Genomic DNA, 22,073 nt, shown 5'->3' with positions numbered 1-22,073 from the left:
CGAGTGTTTTGATGTGTGGCGCCCAAAAAACCTTAGGAGCAAGTCGCACCAAGTCTGAGCTTTTCAAGTGGGTACGGCTCGTGTTACAACTCGGCGTTCCGGCCACCTCTAGGCTAGGCCGTCCTTGGTCGTAGTTGCCGGACCCCTTGGTCCGATGACCTGAGGAAGCGACTCGGTGGGTTGGAAGTGGCGGCTGGACTGCGGCCTATCGTCTGGTGGCTTAGTCTGCTGGGCCATTTGAGCGAAGGGCTCGGCCGTTGCGGCCGAGCCGTCTGCGGCATAGATAAGCCTGTAGGTTTGGCGGGGTGAGTGCATGTTGCGTTGGGCTGGACAACCATGGTATGGTGGGCGGTTTGCTAGGCCAGCGAGGCAGCTGCTTCTCCTAATGATATGGCCAAAGCATGGAGTAGGTCGCGCCATTTTCTTTGGGCAGGTCGGCCGGGACTTACCTGTTGGTGGGATTGCCCCGATTATCGATCGGTGGTGAGAATGCTGGCCGTAGCTGGCGCTTGGCTTCTCTGTCAGTCTACGGGAGGTGTCGTGGATGGCGGCGGCATCCTTTCTGAAAGGCGTCCGTAATTGCGAGAGAATCATCCATTGCGACCACGAAGGGCGTCTCTATCTGTCGGCTGTAGCCATCGGATCCTCCACTCCCCATTTCCCACCATGGTTTTTGACAATGGTCCCAGGCGTGCCAAAAGTGTTGGTCCGTTGCAAATCTCGCGACACTGGTGCTCGGGCGAGAGGATGTCGTCAACACGTGGCGTCCTCCTTTTGAATGCGGTGCGGTTGTGCGCGGGCATGCCAGCACGGTCTATCGTGCGTCGAGATGGTGATGGGGTTTGGGTAGAAGATGTTCAAATGATGCGCCTTTGTTTCGGGTTCAACTTCTAATTAAAGATTGTGGCCGAGAGAGGAACTGGTCTCGGCCGTCGAGGTTCACGGCTTGAGCTACAAGGCCGTTTAGTGGTGGTGTTGGTGGTGGGTTTTAGGCGGTGCTCCAGGCGTTGCTCGGAGAGCGACGATCGTATGATATATGGGGTGAATGAGGCGATAACAGGGATGGTGCTCCGGCGCCTTGAAAATCAAGGGTCGTATGATATATTGATGAATGGATTTTCCTTACAATCTACCACTACTCCTAGGAAAGCATGTAAAAGTATTGAAAATGCATTACAGGAAAAATAAATTGCTCCGTGGGAGGCTTTTGTTTGGTGCTGGACCCCTTGAACGTGGTCTTGAGCTTAGTATTTATAGGAGGAGTCCTGGAGGGCCAATCGAGGCTGAAAAGATCGCGCTAATGGCTTGAAAATATCTGCGTGGTGGAGTCTGATCGGAGCAAGTGGGTAGTCAAATCGGCATTTGGGATCATGAAGCATGGTGATGTGACCCCTATAAATCTTGGCAAATCTCAGCCACCGCCCTGATCGTGGGCTCTGCACTCTGGCCGTGAAGCGCATTTAATGCTCAGTCAGTGGTTGGTGATCGACCTCAAGGTGTGAGAATGCATTGTGAGAATGTTTGTGCCTAACCACTCGATTCCATTTGCAAATCCGACTTCAATCACTTCCATTACGCCTCGTGCATTAAATGCTTCTTGCACCCGTGGTTTCTTTGTGGCGGTCGAGGCACTACTTCATTAAATGGGGCGTGGGACCACGAGGCCACGTGGGGATTTGACCGTAGTATCTTTGGCGTGTCTCTCATGGACCTCGGCCTCGGCCCATAATGCCGTGGTTGTGAGGCCGAAGATCATGCCTTCGTATTTTTCTTATTTTTCGAAAAGGCTAAATGTTTGTGAAGCGTGGCGTTTGATCCACGAGCAGTGCCACGGCGAGAGAGGTCCTTCGGCGGCCGTGATTTATTTAGGCACAAACAAGGGATCTGAATGCATGTCTGCCTAGGAAACTTGTTTAAAAGATGATTCATACATCAGAAATATTTAAACCGTAACACCTAACACCATTAAAATTACAAAGTGATCTCCCAGTATCAAGATATCGTCTTTAACTACAGCAAATAGTGGTCCATTGTACATAGCAAAATGTGATAATTGAGCTCTCTGCATCCCTCTTTAAATGACATAACTTTGCCTAATCAACATCTGAAAATGTGAACTTTCAGTACAATGTCATTTCTCTCAATGAGCTCAAATTTACAAACACCTCCTTCTATCAAACAATTTTCCGTCACAAATTCACGCCAGCCACCACAAAGTTTAGCTCCTGATTCTTTAGTATGACCAATCAAATTCACAGGCCACGATCTCTCTCTGACCTGAAGAGTCACGGTTTGCTTCCTCTTTTTGACGAAACAAAGGGCAAATGTAACTGGTACATGCTGCATAAGATGGATATATGGAAATGAAACTCTATACAAACCTAGTGAGTATTAGTAAATAAGTAATGGATGTTGTTTAGAACTAGTACATAGACAACTTATATATATATATATATATATAGAGCTTACTTCTAGTATTTATGTTTGAAGCAAAGTTGTATTAAGTATGTAGAACCTACCAATATCAGGCATGCTGAACCCAGAGTGACTCTGAAGGATGGATTCTTTGGGGTGAACCTGTTAGCAGCTTCAAGAGCCCTTGAAGATGAATTTAAAGGCCTTTGAGTAACCTGCCCACCAGTCTTCAACCTTTTGTACTTGCCTACAGTACAAGAAACAAAATATAATCTCAATTCCTTAACCTTAATTTTGGGAATTTCTCATTCTGGTGGACTAACCAATTTCAAGAAAAGGGTCAAGAGAGCAAGACACACCATTTTCATAATTTGTGGTGCAATCAGTTTCAACTTTAATTATGGGGTTTCTCCTTTTCTCAACTCAATCAATTGCTCCTCCGCCATGGACTGTGTTCCCGAAAAATTACAACAACAAAAAACAGAATCTGTGTAAGTTACAATGACATAATGAGCATATATTCACAAATGAACAGATTTACCTGGTGACATGGGACAATCTTCAGCGTTGTTGGTGTGATAAAAAAAAACATCAAATAAACGTTCATTGCAGTCAATCAACACAAAAACACACACATCACCGACTTTCAAATTATTGTCCCTTGCAAACGCCAACCAGGCACGCTGGAATCGAGCTACTGAAGTTTCATACTTGAATTCGACAAGCCAAGTTCTTCCATCTAAAATCTTAAGGATTATGTTACGTGCACGCCGCTTGACAAGATGTCTCCTTGCAAACTTGGATGGCAAATGCTAAAGCAAGAAGGAAATTAGGAAAAATATATATATATATATATAAGAAATATTTTATTTTATTTTTTTTCTTGAAGAGAGTCTAGTTACGATTTTGCTCTTTGAGAGGGAAGTATCTTTGCTTAATCTTTTCTCACACTGACATCTAGAAATAGGAGTTAGCAGAGTGTTATATGGAAAGCTCACCAGGTAGCCTCGGTGGATATAAACTGGTTGAATGGCAACCAAGAAATAAGGATATTCAGATTCGAAAGCATTAGCTCTCTAAAGAGCCAGAGCTTTTTCACTTTTAGTCAATGGATGCGCCCTCCCAAGGACATCAGGTGTTCGTTTAATGAATATTCGAGTGCTCGATGAGCCTCCAAAATCTTTCTTTGTTGGCATATCATTCTCTCCTGTTAAAATAAGGTGGTATCTTAATTTTTTTGGTAGATAACACAATATAGGTAAACAATACAAGACCAAATATAACATTACGTACTTTTGATTTCTCCTCTGGCATGGCCTGACTCATCATCATCATCATCTTCTTCAGAATCAGAATCAGTTTCTTCCATCTCGGGCTTAGGATATCAATTTCTGTAGCAGTTTTATCAAATATAAACACAGAGAAGTTGGAGTTCCCTTCATATCCAAAGACTAGTGAATTACCATAGTCAAGAGAGCACAACTTTGAGAACTCGAGCCAACCGTTGTCAAACCAAACCCAACCATCGTTGGATCTTTTGAGTTCTATTTCCATTTCTGCACCACTTGGAAGCTTAAGATGTACTGGACTTGATAAATTCTCTCCATATCTCATCAAAAACTTCATTGGAATTTTCTGCAGAACAGAACATGTTAAGAGAAAACATTCTAGGCATAGTAATAGAGAGAGAGAGAGAGAGAGAGAGAGAGAGAGAGGTGCTTACAATTCTGGTATTTTTTAGAAGTCTTATCTAGAATGATCCTTAAGAAATGGGGTATGGAAGCTGATCTGTCATTAAGAGAAGCCATGTCTGAATTAACGCTAAAGCTTGGTTGAGTTTTATGGGAAAGCTTGCTATTGGACGTAAAAAATCTGCTCGCAAGTTACAAACCTCACAAGTTACAAACCATAAATCTAGTCACATAGTCTCTCCATGTACATCTACCCAACAAAATGCCTTGCAAATCGATCATATAAAACCAAAACACTGCTTAAATCTGCCTGGCCAAAAGACACAGAGTTGCTGACCTCTCTCTGTGATAAATCCCCTATGTCCCTAAGTTCTTGTACGAATATGACCTTAGAAAAAAGAAACACTCAGCAATTTTCCAGTAATCAAATAGATAAACACTCAGCTAAATTAGCAATCTAGAGCCCAATTAATTACTCAGGTAGCTAGTTTCTAGGTTAAATACTCAATTATTTACTTCCTCCACATATTTCCAGACCTCATAATCATTTAGTTTTCAGTAAAATGAGTAATTTTATAGAATCAGACGAGCACTTACATCGATGATGGCTCCAGCGGCCTCGGTATATGAGTTGATGAAATTCTTTCACATTTTTGCACGGTTTCTCGAGAACCAAACACACAGAGCACAGATGAAATAGGAGAAGAAGCAAGCCAGAAAGAGAGAGAGAGAGAGAGAGGAGAGAGATGAAGATTACCACTGAAATTTCTATTCCGATTTTGAGAAATCATATAGGATCTTTGAGTTGAGAATAGCGAATCGAGACTGGAGATTTGCAATGTGCGATTCAGAGAGAGTGAAGAAGAAGAAGACGAAAGACGTGAGAGAAGTTTAGAGCCACTGGAGAGAAAGAGCTTCAGGGAGGAGGCTTCTGATGCCGCGCTTGAGAGAGACGAGGAGAAATGGGCTTCAAAAATGGGCTTTGTTTTAGAATGGGCTATTTTATTTTGGACAGTCTTCATAAAATATAGTCTAGACTCTAGCGGCCAGACTATAATGAGGGGTAAGTTATAAGGGGTAAGTTATAAGGGGTTCACTTTATAGTCATTGGATCAATCCAAGGGCTGGGGAGAATTGGGATAAAGTTGTGCAATCGGGCAGGTGAGGAACCCAAACCCGAATTTAATATCCGCAATGAAGTTGGTCCCAACCAAAAAAAAAAGAGGCAAGTTCGAAGTTTGAGCAGAAAAAACCCATTGATCTCAAGCTCATAGCTGAGAGAAACCGCTAAACTACGAGAAGCGGTTGAAGGCAGCGAACGACGGTTGAAGGCAGCGAACAGCGGCAGTTGAGCGCAACTCCACTATCTAAACCGTGAAAAATATTTATTTTGAGTGGAAGGAGCAAAGCGTGGATTACGAAGCATAAAAAGACGAAGCAGTGGAAGGGGAAGGAGAGAAGCCGTATTCGTTGGAAGTGATAGGTTCCATTTGTGGAGCAAAGCCGCACAAAGACCCAACACAGACACCTTGCGATTGTTCAATAACCAGCATTTGGTGAGTAATTTATGGAATTTGAGTTTAGGGTTAGAGTAACCGTTTTCCCCAATTTGTACCATGAATGTTGTTAGATTTGGCATCTCTTCTTTGTGCTTCACTTGCATGTTAATTTTTGCTTGGGTATATGTTAAAAAACGAATGAATATAAAGTCAATAACATGTCAATAACATGTCAATAATGATATGAATAAGGTAATGGTGTTGAATTGGAGGAGGCCCTCAAAACCTTCCACATTTGAAGCAGTGCAGAGTGCAGATTATCTCTCTGGAGCTAGAATATATATAATTTTTGAAATAAATATTATTTCCGTTGTTACTAAATTTGCCTGTTAAAAATGAGAACAGATAATAATAAACTCATGAATAAAAGTGCAAAGCATTTGAAAAAAGGTTGATCTATGATGATTATGGCTGGTGAAGAAAAAGCTAGAAAGAAAGAAGGATGTGGCAATGGCTTAGCGAGCAGATAGCAGAGCAGATGCTTTGCTTTGCTTCCTTCCACCATCTTTCTCATTTATTTATTTATTTATTTTGTGTTGTGTATGAAATGACAATAATTGTCATGTGTGTGAAGTGCAGAACTTGCCTAGATTGCACTCACACTCACTCATGCATCAACCATTGATTGGAGTTTGGATCCATAAATAAAACACATGCTAGTGCTTGTAATTCACAGAATCATTGCATTAACAGGTATTTGCACAAAATATGTCATATTGCTTTGATGATGTTAAAGCCTGTGATCAGTAATCCCTATGCGCATGTACTTTGTAAAATTTGTAATGTCTGGTTGACTAGTTGTGTAAATACCAATATGATTGTGCAAATACGTGGTAGTATATGTGTTCACGTTATTTCATCTTGTATTTCAGGAAATGGGATCAACGTTGAGTGGTATGGCGAGTCGAGGCATATTCCTCACGGGTGAACAAGCGCTCACATGCAAATTCACCCTAGCTAATTGGCGAAGTTGAGTGCGAACAATTAGAACAATTCAAGACATCATGCTTTGGCCATCTTCTAAATATAGATAAGATTCAGATTTAGCGGGCAGATTGTGCATGGGGTTGTGTTGTGTAGAGTAGCGGGGCGGTGTGAAAGACTTGGATGGACTGAGTTTCTTAATAGGGTGCGACGTTGCTCAGTTCACTCGTCAGATTTCTGTTTGATCTCGGGCTTCGTTTTGGGAAATTCTGAAGTTTCCAGTGGAGAAAGTGATGAAATTAGACTTGAAAAGATATTTTATAGGCGAAGGAATTACATGTAATGCTTTAGAAGAAGCATTTGTGAGGTGCACAGAGAGAAGATGACGCGTCTACAAGCTAACTCTTGTTTACTTTGCTGAGTTAGTGGTTTTGGGAAGGGACAAACATTTGAACATCAATCTAAATTACGACCCTTGTAGAGGACTTGGATGCGTTCAACAGTTTCCATGGGGTTCGGTGTCGTTTGAAAAAACCCAAGGCGATCTGTTTTCTGCACCAACAAAGTATGTGAAAAGCTTTGAAAATGAAGAGGGAAGAGGGAAGGGAAATGTAAGGTAACCGGAACAAGCCGGAGAAATGAGAAGGGCAAGAAGGATAACCATGGTGAAGTGCAAAGGGGTGGCTGGAGTTTTAAAGGTTTCACGTATGCTTTCCAGGTACATGGTAATAATGTTCATGTCGTTATGTTTTGTTGACTTTAAAACTTAAATAATAACTTGTGTCCTGTGAATTGTGTAGATTTGGGTATATGAATTAATTCCTAGAATGGTGGACCTGAATTACTGCAAGGTTGTTGATCACAGCTCTCCCGCGTATTTTGCGATGGAGAACTACTACGTCTGTTCGAGATGAAAAGTTGAACAATTATTTTTCGAGCAAAGAGGTTTGGTTTGCAGCCCTTGGAACTATTTATAAGATTCAATAAAATTATGAAGTAGAATGATTGCATATGACTCTTATGCATTTTCTGAAAGCAGTCGATTGATTCTGGCGCTATGTCCAAGTGAAGAGGAAATGAGACAACCATATTGGAGTTGTACAGTGGTCGCCTCTTTGTTGTCTCGCAGAGTCAATTCCTTCTTCATGTGCTGACCTTGATGAGTTGAACAAGGCGGTAAGCTTGTTGAGGTCCGAGTTGTTTCAAGTAAAGCGGGAAAAGGACGTCCTTGAGTTAAAGGTCATACGGATGGAAAAAATTTTGGGCCACTGTTTAGGTCCTCATTTTGAGCAGGAAGTGAGAAGGGACATAGCTTTACTGAAAGAGAGGACGAATCGTTGTGTCGTGTCACATCTATTTAAGGGATATGAGGAAGTGGATGGCATGCAATGGGATGAAGGGCCAAGTAATAGAAATGAAGGAGAGGAAAATGAAGAGGAGGACATTGAAGGGGGTGAAGGGCCAAATAATGAAATGAGGGAGAGGACAAGGAAGAGGAGGGGATTGAAAGGGGTGAAGGGGCAAGTAAGACAAATGAGGGAGAGGAAAAGGAAGAGGAGGGGATTGAAGGGGGTGAAGTGCCAAGTAAGAGAAATGAGGGAGAGGAAAAGGAAGAGAAGGGGATTGAAGGAGGTGAAGTGCAAAGAAAACCAAGGGAGGTAGAGGCTCAAAGGAAAAGAAGTGAGGAGAGCAAGTGAAAATAAAAGCAGCAAAGGAGAGGAAGCGCAAAGAAAGAGCATTGAGGGAGAGGAAGAACTGCAAAGAAAAAGCGGTGAGGAGAGGATCGAAAAAAAAAAAAGGAAGGGCAAGGAAGTGAAAAGACAGAGAAGTGAGGAAAAGGAAGTGCAAAGAAACCAATGTGAGGAAGAGGATGATGAAGTTATGTTGGTTGGCGATGACATTGGCGAGAGCACGGAGGGGACAAAGGTTGAGGTTACTGTCGGGGAAATGGATTTGGATCAACCTACAGCTGTGTTATCTCAGTTGAACGTTTGGTTGAATGATGAAGGTGAAGGTGTGGAACGAGGGGTCCAATTACGGAAGAGGAAGAGGATTATTCCTATGTGGAAGATCGTTGAAGCTAGTGAAGTGGTTAAAAAAAATTTGCCAAAGACAACCGGACTTCGGACGTTAGACCCAATGAAGGCGATTCCGCATGATGATATGGTGAAATTGCTGAAACTTTGTTCGGAATGGCGCCATAACCCAAAGTAAGTCCTTTGTTTTTTGAGATAGAAGGCATGAGTGTATATATTTTTTAATTGTTGTGTTCTAAAACTTTTTTATATTCATAGTTTGGTGATGCAATTTGGCAACGTGGAAGCTGAGATTGAATTCTTCGCTTCCCTCGTCAAAGTCGACTTGCTGAAAGGATATGTAAGTTTAATTGATTATGCATTTGTTTGAATGTGCATAGATTATGACATTGACAAGGAAAACATGTGCAGCACATTGATTTGGGCTTGTATCTCATCGGAAGCGACAACAACAGTTGGAGGAAGTAGAAATATCGGATTGGACAATGACCGATGTATTTTTTATGGTATGTGATGCAGGATGCATAGGACCTAAATTGTTTAGTTTCCTAATTGATTTGTTAGTTTCCTATATTCTTTAGTTTTCCAAATCCTAGTAGGATTTCTAAGTTAGTTTTCCAAATCCTATTAGGATTTCTAAGTTTCCTATTTTATTAGGAATAAGATTTCTGTTTTACCTGGGGATTTTAATTCTATTCTCTCTAGGTTTTAGTTTGCTATAAATACCCCTATGTAGTTCTTTACAATTCAGATTTGAATATTGATTAAACATTCCTTTAAACTCTCTGATTTCTGCCTGCCTTCTACCTTTTCTTCCCTTCAGCTTTTCTTATCTGTTATGTCTTATTGCTCTAAGTGTTTAAACTAACACACCCAGGGCTGTGCTACATCAGTATGGCATAGGCCTTGACCAAGTGCAGTTAATAATTACAAATTATCCATACTTGCTTTGTGGAGTTGTTTAACCATTGATTGTTTTCTATTTCACAGAATCACATCCATACTTGCTTTGCGGATAATAAAAGGAAAAAAGAGCAAGTTGGGTGGAAAATTAGAACCAGTTTAGTGAACGTTGTAAATGGCAAGGTTCCGGCTTGTGGATTGGAATGGCAGAACACGTATAAGGTGTATGTATCTTGTATGTTGCAAAAATATAAGCATTGGGTGGCTCTAGAGATTGATCTGATTCAGTGTGAAATCAAAGTCTACGATTCAATGGTTTCACTCATTCGGATCGAGCTTAAAGGAAGAACTCGGCCCCCTGTCAATTACGATTCCAAATCTTACGCACATCCTCGACTTTTATGAAGAAGGTGTTTACGCGAACGAGTGCACCCGAGATTGGTGGTGTCCATGGCCAATACATCGTGTGGATGTTCCACAACAGGCTAATCAGTGAGCACAACTTTTTATTTAATTTTATTACTTTAATTTGTCAATTATGTTAGAATGTCATTAGTTGAATTGATCGAGTTCTTGTTTTGCTTCAGAGGCGATTGTGGTATGTTCGTGTTGAAGTACATTGAAGCTGTTGAGTGCTGAGATTTCCTTAGCTACTTGCACCTCGAGAACATGCCATTTTTTCGGTTGAAGTTGGCTGCAGAAATTGCACGGGGAGATGCTTACATGCCATGATATCGGTTGAACTTGGTTTAGGCACATGATGATGAAATAGGTTTTGGGAATGTCAAATTTCAAAGTCATGTAAATACACAATAGAGACCCATGGGTCCTTTTCAATTCCACCTCTGCTCCTGAATTCTTCTTCGTCTTTCTCAATCTTAGTGTATTTGTGTACAGAAATTTAGATTTAAGTTACTGGACAATAACAATTAGAACCAAAATAGTGGCAAATATTATAGCGGATGCATGCTTTCATTTTGATTAGTGTGATATTACGCTATGTTTATTCTCATATTGTGCGAAATGTATATGGAGCTGGTTGCAGAGCATAGAAAAATGAAGACTCTGAAATGGAGATCTTGAGGGTTGGAGAGGAGAAAATGGCTGGATCTGTAAATCTATTGCACGTGGGCAATCTAAATGGATAAGCAGATGCGTTTTGAAGTTAGACACATGCCATTCCCATACATAGAATGTGCATATGGAGTGTAAAGTTTTTTTTGATGTAATGAAACAAACATCGGTGTAATATTGGCCTAACTCCTTGACGACATTTACCTAACCTCAACCAAACTGCATTGAATTGGGATTTGAAGACTGCATATGTGAATTTGGATTTGAAGAATGCATATTCACATAGGGACTGATGGCTTTTTAAGTGTATTACATCATTGCAAAGTGATATGTCATCATTTATCCAAGCCACCATTCCAAATATCAGATCCCAATCTTTAAGCCGTTCAACATGCCTTGACTTAATCGCAATGGGTTGCATCTTAATAAGGTAATTCTGTAAGGGGAATAGGCTGCTATGGCCTCGCCTCCAATATTTTATTCAACCATGCCCTCCTTATAGAAACACATGAAAAAATGTCCCCAAGTGCAATGCTCTAAAAACTCCCTATTGGTTCCGCACTGCCCCTCGGGTTTGAATCCCTCTCTCCTTTATAATCGGTTAATAAATTGGTTGATTTTCTTTATTTTATTGGTTTTGGGCAGCTGAGTAACATAACAGTAATGTATATTGGTGCGTCTATATTGCATGTCTGTTGGGTCTATATTGCTTGTCTATTGCGTGCATATCTTTACATTTATTGCGTCTGTATTGATTTGTATTGCTTACGACGAAATAAATAACAATACACAGAACAGACAAGCAATATACACGCAATAGATATGAAATATACACGTAATAGACATGCAATATACATCAATCCCCAATTACATCAACCATAAGGAAGTCGTATTGAATAGGAAATTCTACTTAAGTTATTCTTCCTACGAAAACAAAGAATAAGGACCGTTTCCCCCCTTAAATCTAACTGAGTCCTACTTTTGCCCCCAATAAACATGCAATATTGGAGCAATAACATGCGATATACATGCAGTAAACACTCAATCAACTTTCAATAAACCTTCAATATCGGTTCAATAACATGTGAAATACATGCAGTTAACAATCATGAAACCTTCACGAAACATGTAAACAATCAATAAACCTTCAATAAACACTCAATATCGGAGTAATAACATGCGAAATACATGCGATTAATGAACCTTCAATAAGCAGTCAATATCATGTGATTTACATGCAGTAAACAATCAATAAACAATCTATATACACTGAATAATTATGCAATCTTAAAAAAGGTATTGTCTTATTATTGCATCGTATTGTGTATTGTCATTTTATCGTCTTCGTATGACTTTATTTTTGTAAAGTATGTTGAAATATAATCCTATTACTGATTTCTCGATTCTGATTTCTCGATTACTGATTTGTTACATTACTGATTTCTCCAATTACACTGATTTGTTATGTTACACTGATTTCTCGATTCTGATTTGTTACATTGATTTCTTAGAGCGTAATTTTCTATTTTCTGTTCTGTCTAGTTTAAATGATGTAATGAGAACCATTAGATCATAGTCTAGGTGGATTCTCTAGCTTAGATTTGGTATGACACGTGTAAGCACCTAATAGGGTGACAGTTGTAATTCATTAGAAGAGAATCACATTTCTCTCTCTGTCAGACACACTATGTAAGCGGCAGATTGTAAGAATTCAATAGAACAGTGCCTTCCTCATTTTCTCTTCAAGCTCTCTAGCTAAATTCTCCAGAAAATACTTCTCTTCCTAATCTGAAAATACATATACTAACGCTAATTCTAACAAAGTAAGTCTAGGAAAGTTTTTACTGGGTTTCTGACAAGTAAATGCTTTTGTTTCAAACAATAATTTAAACTCAATGCTAATCCACCTATTTCAATAACAAAAATTACAAATTGGGTTTGAAAAGTCATTGGTGGTGCGTGCAACATGTGTTTTTGGGGAGAACTTTTACAATCCTTGAAACCGTGCACTTAATTGGTCATTAAAAGAACAAATAATATGACAATTGATACAACTAATAAAACTAATACCAAGTCCTTAATGGACTTCAGACATATTAAGCAATGTAGCATCATACGTGTCGACTGTCTGCTTGCGGAGGTTACATCAACCCATTCGAATCCATTGCAACTGGTGGCTCCCTAATTGCAGGCATCATATATGCAAAATAATTCTGGAGTTAGACCTAGGATTTTTTTTTCACCCACATACATATTCTGGAAATGAGAACTTACATAGGAGGTTAGACACTTCCAAAATGGCTTCCCTCGATTTTTATCTGATTTTGAAACCCGAAGCACCATTGCAGCTCCACAATACTGACACCTCTTTGTTTGAGCGGGAGATGAAGACGAAGAAGACATGTTGAATCTTATCACTTGTACCTCTTCTCACTCAGATCTTCTCACTAAAACCTCTTCGGACTCATACCTTCTCAGTTATACCCCTTCACTCATAAGTCATAACCCTAAACTTCTCACTCAGCTCTCTCTCATCTCTGCCCAAATCGAATTATATCCTTCTTTTCTGTGTGTGGGTGGGTTGGTCACGATTTGGACACCTGTACCGTCAGAATTGTGACACATTTTACTCCGATAAGCGATATACTATTTCACTACCAATTAATCTTACAATTGAGGGGACACTGCTTTAAATATATTATTTTCTTTATATTTCATTAAGGCAACTAGTTGGATAAGAATCCGTCATTTAATAGGGGTAGTGTGGTGTGGGAAAATGAAAAAGTATCTGATGGGACCTTCTGTCACTAGTCAGTAATCCATCACATTTGTATCAATGAATTTAATGGCGGGAAAAGCCTAACAATGGCTATGGAAATAGGTTATTAATTGACTTTTGGACGGTCTGACTCCCTTTGCATTTTGATGACATTTTCCCTTCGCCTGTCTTATGTTTTGGGTGTTGAGTTCAGTTTCTTTAAAAAGGGTCAACTTGGTAAAACCCCAAGGAAACACCTTTTCAGAACAGTGCAACCAGAGGCTAAAACAAACCCAAAACCCCGTATATTCTCATTTCTCCCCTCTTGCAGTCCTCAAATCGTTCCATTCCAAAAATATTTCAATGAATTCCAAACATTACACTACAGTCGGAGGAAAGAGAAGGAAGCATCTCCATCTGGATGTGCCTCAAGCCTTCATCCCGGAATTAGCTTGGTTTAAAGTGATGTTATACGTGGCAACCAACTCCTCGGAAGATCTCTTTCGTATGGCATGTGTGTGCCCATTGTTCAATACGTTGGCAAACACTCCACAAGTGTGGAACACAATTTCAATGGAAAAGTACCAAGACCATCCTAACTGGTACTATGCATACGCAAGTCCGGCATTTCGTGGACCAATGCAGGGCTTGCGAACCACAGCGATATTTAGAGAGCGTTAGACATGTTTTTCGGGGTAATGTGGAAACATTGTCGGGATGCGCGTTGCAGCCATGGCGAGCCATATGGAAGCGTCATATATAGTTGGACTACTTGGCATGTCCGGAATTGGTCAGTCAAAAGAGGATGCATTAGAATTCTTGTGTTCTTTGAATCAACGTAACAACATTGATATGAAAGGAACCAGGGATGCTTTGAGACGACGATTAAGCGGAATTTTCTCTGTTGGAAGACATATCGTAGATATGTGTCACTATGGGAAGATTAAGTTCAATCAGTGCAGCGCTTGTAACAACAATGACTGGTGTTTTGTTATTCCAGGCTGGCCTAGTGAAGAAAAGATCAATCATGCGGACTTGTTGCAATCGATGCAAATGGCACCGTGAGAGTGTTTTTTGGTTCAAGGTGATGCGTGTCTATGTTGTGCCAGGGAATCCATACCCTTATAATTAGTTGGAGTATGTTTCTACGGTTTTTATGCGTGTCTATGTTCTACAAATGTTGTTTTCTATTTCATGTTTTAATCTATTTTGTCTGGTGTTTGTGCTGTCCTAGCCCGTTTTATATATAAATGTATAATATTTGCTATATAGTGGAATTATTACTGACATAATTGACGACTAAGAATGACATTTTACTGACACAGATATTTTACAAGCTGCAATCTTAATATTTAGTAGCAAAACGCATGCATGAAGTGAGTATGTGTCTTTTCACCGGTTATTGGGAATGACATTTTCCCACTTAGCATATCCCAAATGATTGGGTTACACGTTTCTTAAGCAAAACTTGAACAGTGAAAGACTTTGAATAATTATTTCCTGATGTTGTAGAATGGATGGCTTGTATATTTCCATTTTATGTTTGAAAACATCCCTTAAACCTAAAAAAGGAAAAACATTAACAAATTGAAGAAGAGAGTGATTAGCAAGAAATGGTCTATTCACACGGAAAATAAAAATAAAAATAAAAATTTGGAGTAAATATAATTAACAAATGTACAAGCTAACAAGTAATATAACAATAATAATAAAAATAATTTTGGATAAATAATAATAAAATACTAATGTAGCGTAACCATGAAACAGGGAATTCAGGAGGAAGATGAAGTCTCAATGAGGTCGTAGCAATTTTCGGAACATTATTGTGATTTTTGTGTATTTAGTTATGAATTTTCTAAGAAAAAGTCATAAAATAATAATTTATGGTAAAAGGTAAGGATGTGGCCATGTTGACTGACGCACACTTGTCAATGGGTGAAAGGTGAGGGGCTGAGATCGCGCCAGGTGTCCATTTGGCAATTATTTTGGCTTTTTTAGTGCAAAAATCTTTGAAAAAATGCAATAAATAGTAGAAAAATCCTAAAAATGCCCCGAAAAATACTCCGGCCTCCGTGTCACGTTATAAAACGAGGGGAACCCATAGATCATCCATTTCGCAATTAAAAATTCAAAAATGATTTACATAACTCACTTTCCTCTTAACCCTAACTATATATGTTATTCATTTTAACTTCAATAACCTACTTCAACAAGCATCTCCCGTTAATGTTCGGAATTGTTTTTTAAAATGCGTAACCACTAATCGGGGAATTCAGCAAGGGAGATGGAGTGTCAATGAGGTCGTAGCAATTTTCGGATCATTATTGTGATTTTTGTGTATTTAGTTATGAATTTTCTAAGAAAAAGTCATAAAATAATAATTTAGGGTAAAAGGTAAGGATGTGGCCATGTTGGTGACGCACACTTGTCAATGGGTGAAAGGTGAGGGTGAGATCGCGCTAGGTGTCCATTTGGCAATTATTTTGGCTTTTTTAGTGCAAAAATCTTTGAAAAAATGCAATAAATAGTAGAAAAATCCTAAAAATGCCCCGAAAAATACTCCGGCCTCCGTGTCACATTATAAAACGAGGGGAACCCATAGATCATCCATTTCGCAATTAAAAATTCAAAAATGATTTACATAACTCACTTTCCTCTTAACCCTAACTATATATGTTGTTCACTTTAACTTCAATAACCTACTTCAACAAGCATCTCCCGTTAATGTTCGGAATTGTTTTTAAAATGCGTAACCACTAATCGGGGAATTCAGCAAGGGAGATGGAGTGTCAATAAGGTCGTAGCAATTTTCGGATCATTATTGTGATTTTTGTGTATTTAGTTATGAATTTTCTAAGAAAAAGTCATAAAATAATAATTTAGGGTAAAAGGTAAGGATGTGGCCATGTTGACTGACGCACACTTGTCAAGGGGTGAAAGGTGAGGGGCTGAGATCGCGCCATGTGTCCATTTGGCAATTATTTTGGCTTTTTTAGTGCAAAAATCTTTGAAAAAATGCAATAAATAGTAGAAAAATCCTAAAAATGCCCCGAAAAATACTCCGGCCTCCGTGTCACGTTATAAAACGAGGGGAACCCATAGATCATCCATTTCGCAATTAAAAATTCAAAAATGATTTACATAACTCACTTTCCTCTTAACCCTAACTATATATGTTGTTCACTTTAACAAGTATATTTCCTTAATATTCGTTATATAATTTGTACTAATACAAGAATTAGTTTCCTTTCATATATAAGGATGTAAAATTATCTGTTTTGGTTATAATAATGTACATATATAATAAATGCACCACTACTTCGAAGCCATAATTGGAACTGCGCATGCGCCTAGAGCTTTGAGGACGTCAGAGATAGTCAATAAGTTGTCCATATGCACCTGCACCTAGAGTTTTCAACACGTCGGCGGTATTCAATAAGTTGTCCTTCTGACGCCGCATTGGGAATCAGTAATATATTTTCTATCATGTCCAATCGCATAAACATATAATATAAAGAAATAAAGCAATAGTATGAGATGAACCAGTACAAAAAACAATATATAACTGGTACAAAATAATGCCATAACTTTGTCACAAAACCAGTCACACATGCTTTTCCATAAACCTTACCCTAACATATAATACATAAAGGCAACATTGCATATGATGCAACCATGTCCAAATCTGATACGTGATCACAAAAAAATGGACATGGCAGCAACATATGACTGAAGTAGATGCGCACTTTGCATCGTGTTATAAATAATTAAAGACATGAAAATATGAAGGTTGAAATATTCTATAGTAGTAAGCATCAAAATAGGTTTGAAGCAGAGCTTAACGAAAATTCCAGTTCCTCTGATTTGCCTCTACTCAAACACGATAACCAAAATGGTTACTTCCCTTGCTGAGTATATTTGTTAACGTCGGAAACGGTAATAGATGACCAATCAAACCCGGGTACGACGAGTTTTGCATAGGACCGGAAGTAGTCGAATCCAGCTTGCATCACACGCTTCTTTGACTCCTTTGCATTAGATGAGTTCTTGTATTTTTGAACAGCTACACTCCGAAGTCGTTTGTGTCTACGCTTCATGCGCTGCAACTTCGCCCTATCCAGATTGGCCTGCCTTTTGTCATCTTCAATTTGGCCTTCAACAAATTCCAAACGTACCCTTGCCCTTTGGATTTCATCACCAAGTTGAAGATGCCTCTCCTTCCAGAAAGCAAGAACTCTTTCAGACTCAAAACTTCCAACAAAATGGTCATTCTGTCTAGGAAAGTGACATTGCTTGTCTGGTGACTCACTTGCGTTTCGAAGGCGGTCTTTGTTTGGAGGGGTGTTTATTACGCTCACATCAAACTTGGTTAGTAAATCCATTCAATGGGGAGAGAGTTTCTGTGGAGGAGAGAGTGTCAGTAGATGGAGACAGATTCGGTGGAGGAGTGAGTTTTTTGTGGAGGGAGAATTTTTATGAAGGGGGTGATAGTAATACCAATAAAAAAGGGTTCCCGCCAAAAAAAACATTTGGTTGACAATGTATAAATGAAAAAAGGTCTCATACAATCTAAGTTTAATCCTAACTAGTTTGTTTAGTTTGGTTGGGTTCACTAACTAGATGTCACTTCCATTGAGTTTCTTTCAACCACTAACAGTGGTGTAAGGAGAGTGTGAGGTTGACATGCTTGAAAAGCAAAACCTGACACCTCTTTTTTTAAATTGAAATAAAGTAGATATGTTGACTACACGCAAGCTTTGGTATGTTGGTCTATAAAGCTATGTTCCATTTCTCAAACGAAATTGCATCTGCAATCCTCATCCTCCAAAACAAATAGGATTATTCAAGTATGTCAACCTCTTCAGGCGCCAACAACACAATCGAAGATGAAAAATTGGAGTCGCAGGTTCCGTTTCCACGTTGTACTCGCCGACCCCTTCCATTTTCAACATCATTTGGGAGTGAGGGGGACTCGATGATCCATTAGAGGCAATAGATGCGATCGGTACCAAGCTGGATTATAATTCCAGGTGATCAATTCATGGCACGAGAAATGTGTTCAAGACGAGGCCATTTTGGCTGATCTTAACATTAGAGTGAACAAAGCGTTCTCCCAAAAGAACAAGTACTTGAAGCTGAGTCATAAAAGGAAGCTGAAAGCTGAGGAGTTGGATGCGATAATGAATGATGAAATTAAAGGTTGTTTGATGAACCATATGCGATCACGAAGAGCACCACGATGAACTGGAGTTGGCATTCAACGAAGGATTGAAAAATTCGAGCATTCGCGGCAACTACTCATACAAGTTATAATTGGGACTATGTGTCCCCTGATGCTTGTGAGAGAGATACTAGACGATGGTGGTGACATGAATGAGCATAAGCACGTCAAAGCTGCTTGGAAGAAGCCGACCGATACGACTAAGTGATTGCGGCTACAGCTGTTCTGTTGGTTGGGGGTGATCGTGGTATTGCACAAATTAGAACTATATTCCCTTAATGTCATTATCTAATATAAAATAATACAAATATCAGTTTCATTTGCTTCATATATAATTATTGGGACTATGTCTTGCAAGTCATCATGTGTTCCTTCTGTCTAACATTATATTTTGCAACTATGGAAATATTATTCAATAAGCAGTCAATATCACAGCACGTTGGTAATCAGTAAAGCCCCATTATCATGACACGTGAGTCATAAGTAAAATGCCATGTGCTATACATTGTGTAGTGAATGGTTTATGGTTTATGTATATATAATAAAATTCCAAATATTGCTGAATATGTATTTTGTCTAAATCACTGGGGACATGAGTGACCATAAGCATGCGAGACCTGCTAAGAAGAAGCTGACCAATATGACCTAGTGATTGTGGCTACCGTTGTTCAGTTTATTAGGGAGATCGTGGTATTGCTAAGAGGGAGCACATAAAATGCTTTGCAATCAAATTTTCTTTTGTGTGTGGAATTATGAGTAGTTCAAATGTTAGTGTACCCTTTCATATTACCCAACCATTCGAAATGTGATTAGCTGCAATGTACTTTTTTACACGTTGCTTTCTAATCTTTCTGTTCCAACAAAGTGCTTCAAGTATCCTTCAGCTACGAATGTTTGCAAAATCGTGCACCTAATAACCAGTCCAGCTCAGATCTTAATCACCAAGGTAAAACACTAGAACATAACATTCGCAAAAAGTGGGTCTTTACAAATGATGCATCTTCTGGAAATCATTACTGTAATGGAAACAATAGCTGGCTTGGAAATGCTGCATTAGCCTGTCATATAATCAATAAATCTCTATTCAAACATAATTCACCATAAACTACCCATTTTACAAGGTAAAAGTCATTGCTTCTTCACATAAATCAAAATTTGATGCTTTATCTAATGTCTATGAAAATTTCTAAATAGGGAGAAGACGTAAAATTAACATGTGTCCAAATTTCATGCAAGAATGAAACCAAGCAAATTTTCATTTCAATTATCAATGGACATAGTCAGAGCTCATCGGTGGACATGAACAAAAAATAATAATAATAAAACTGCATCTAGAAAACTTCACGATCATTAGTCTTCATAATAGCACCTTATAATAGAAACCTAAATCATTGAGTTGGTCCGTGCATCCTGTAAAATTCGTCAAATAATGGGTCACTAAGATCTATTGGAGTTGATTCGTCATTGTTCGACGGTGATGTCCTGCATAAACATCAAGCGAAGCACATAAGAACTTTACCTATTCAAATTTTAGGTCTTATTATAAATAGTGTTAACATCTTACGGTGTGTTCAAATTTCTTGGGCATTGTCTTTATCATGACCAATGTGTCCACACTCCCGATGTGTCTAATCCTCGCTTCATTGCCTTTTCCTTTGCTCCCGTTACTCGTTTGACCCTCCATTGCACCTTACTCTCTTAGGGTCTTTCATATATTGTGTTTGAGAGCTGGACCCTCCAACTTCGTTATTACTTGGTCCATCCTTCAACAACTTCAACTTCACCCGCAAACTTTTTAGAGTCTCTGACAGTAGCTCACATCCTTCTTCACACATTAATGCATCCTCAACCACATCTGAAGCAAGTCGGGACATTGTACTCCGCTTTATTAAAAGACCAGGATCTGCAGAGTCTTTAATTTCGTTGCCATTTGCATCTGACACCAATCCAAATTTCGCAGTTTTCTTCCACCTCTTCAAAATGTATTTATCGGGCATATATTCAATCTGGTCCCTTCTGAACAATGCTAGGATGTGCTTGCAAATAATTCCAACAAATTCAAATCTTTTGCAGCTACACGGTGCGTGGTCAGAATCTTTGACATATACGACTTCTGCCACTCTTGTTTCCCAATTTTTCCTTTCGCTCACATTAAAGACAACTTTAGAAGCATCCTCTGTTTTCAGCTCTAGGAAACATGCTGTACTTTGTATTAGTTCTTGCTCAAACTTTTGAAACATTGTCCTTGTGTACAAGGTAGCCATTTGTTTGTTCATTGGCATCGGTAGAATACATTGAGCCACTTCAAATGCATCTACGTGATCAGCAACTAACTCTTTTTGACGTTGATGAGAAAGTGCCCTCTCAAATCTTATTATGAAATCCATCAACGAATTTTTCCTTGATATGTATTGCTTGAAGAAACCATGAGAACATTCAGCTCTTTGGCTGCTTGACATTCCAGCGGCAAAAAAGTGTCGTGCGTAGGCTGGAACCCAAGATTCCCTTAAATCAAACATTGAACTTAGCCATGGATGGTCAGTCAAACCAGCCTTTGTAACCACAATATTCCATTTTGCATCAAACTCATCCTTATTGTCAGTATCCCATATGGCTTTCTGGAATTCACCCCAATACTCCTTATAAGCAGAATGTGGTAACTTAACAGAGAACTTTGATGTGATGTGCCATATGCAAAGTCGATGAAATGTAGTCGGGAAGGCTATTGAAATCGCTCTGCTCATTGCCGCATCTTGATCTGTGATGATCGTTTTAGGTTCGCCACCTGGCATGGCTTTCTTAAACTCCTCAAACATCCAAATAAACGACTCACGTTTCATTGCTCAAAAATGCGCATGCTAGGACAATTGTTTGACCATGGTTATTAACTCCCAACATTGGTGCAAATGTCAAGTCGTATCTATTCGTGTTGAATGTGGTATCGAATACAACAACATCTCCATAAAACCCGTCGCCCGTCTAGAAGTTGCATCTGCCCAAAAACATCAACTAAACTGTTATCGCCATCTCCTCAATCTTGAAATAAAAAGCCTCATTTTTTTCTGTTCAGCCATAAAATACTCGCCACTAGTTCAACATCGTGGTTCCTCGCTTCCCATTCACACTACATTCAAGATTGTACATATCCTTTTTGATAAAACCGATTTTATCCATTCCTCCGGATTGCACCTCGAAAATACTTACCTTCTGATTAATGGGAATATTAACCAACCCAACTGTTTTGTAAGTACTTTTGTAGAATCAAATACGACGTGTGATCTCGATAAATGCATTCTTCCTGAGGGTGTCATCTTATGATTGTGTCCCTCTGCAAAAAGAGAGATGGTTGTTGAGGCCCAAAAATCCAAGGGGCTAAGCCCAAATTAATCCTTAGCCCAATATGGGTAATTGGATGCAAAATAAGCTCAATCGGGGCAAAAGGAAATTTATAAGAGCCGCGAACACAAGCTACAAGCCACGAATCATGCCAAA

General features: G+C 39.2%; 2 protein-coding genes and 2 long non-coding RNA genes across 5 annotated transcripts; all 4 read right to left on the bottom strand.

Annotated features, from left to right (window-relative positions):
- Window positions 1–1,941: 1,941 nt before the first annotated feature.
- Window positions 1,942–3,227, bottom strand: LOC103342927 (uncharacterized). The gene is made up of 4 exons (XR_016122615.1): window positions 2,957–3,227; window positions 2,775–2,864; window positions 2,520–2,662; window positions 1,942–2,340 (listed from the first exon to the last, which is right to left on the bottom strand). It is a non-coding gene; the product is annotated as an uncharacterized LOC103342927 (long non-coding RNA).
- A 133-nt stretch (window positions 3,228–3,360) lies between these two features.
- Window positions 3,361–4,065, bottom strand: LOC148914845 (uncharacterized; the record flags this gene model as incomplete). The annotated part of the gene is given in 4 exon segments (XM_089043318.1): window positions 3,361–3,372; window positions 3,414–3,515; window positions 3,518–3,622; window positions 3,709–4,065. Coding segments are annotated over 4 exon segments (576 nt in total), but the record flags the coding sequence as incomplete, so codon positions are not given.
- Window positions 4,066–4,140: 75 nt separating this feature from the next.
- On the bottom strand, window positions 4,141–5,085 carry LOC148914844 (uncharacterized). Of its 2 annotated transcripts, none has more exons than XR_016122617.1 (3): window positions 4,704–5,085; window positions 4,307–4,494; window positions 4,141–4,225 (listed from the first exon to the last, which is right to left on the bottom strand). It is a non-coding gene; the product is annotated as an uncharacterized LOC148914844 (long non-coding RNA). The 2 variants fall into 2 exon arrangements; XR_016122616.1 differs by having other exon boundaries at window positions 4,141–4,203.
- A 14,884-nt stretch (window positions 5,086–19,969) lies between these two features.
- Window positions 19,970–21,421, bottom strand: LOC148914843 (protein FAR1-RELATED SEQUENCE 7-like). Its single transcript, XM_089043317.1, has 3 exons — window positions 21,007–21,421; window positions 20,271–20,769; window positions 19,970–20,063 (listed from the first exon to the last, which is right to left on the bottom strand). Exons 1-3 carry the CDS (start codon window positions 21,419–21,421, stop codon window positions 19,970–19,972), a joined length of 1,008 nt encoding a protein of 335 aa, XP_088899443.1.
- Between the last annotated feature and the right edge of the window lie 652 nt (window positions 21,422–22,073).

Source organism: Prunus mume, linkage group LG8, assembly GCF_029339155.1.
Source record: "Prunus mume cultivar Tortuosa linkage group LG8, ASM2933915v1, whole genome shotgun sequence".
In the NCBI taxonomy this organism is placed as follows: domain Eukaryota; kingdom Viridiplantae; phylum Streptophyta; class Magnoliopsida; order Rosales; family Rosaceae; genus Prunus; species Prunus mume.
The sequence above is the reverse complement of the archived record's forward strand: the minus strand, read 5'-3'. Positions and strand labels throughout refer to the sequence as shown.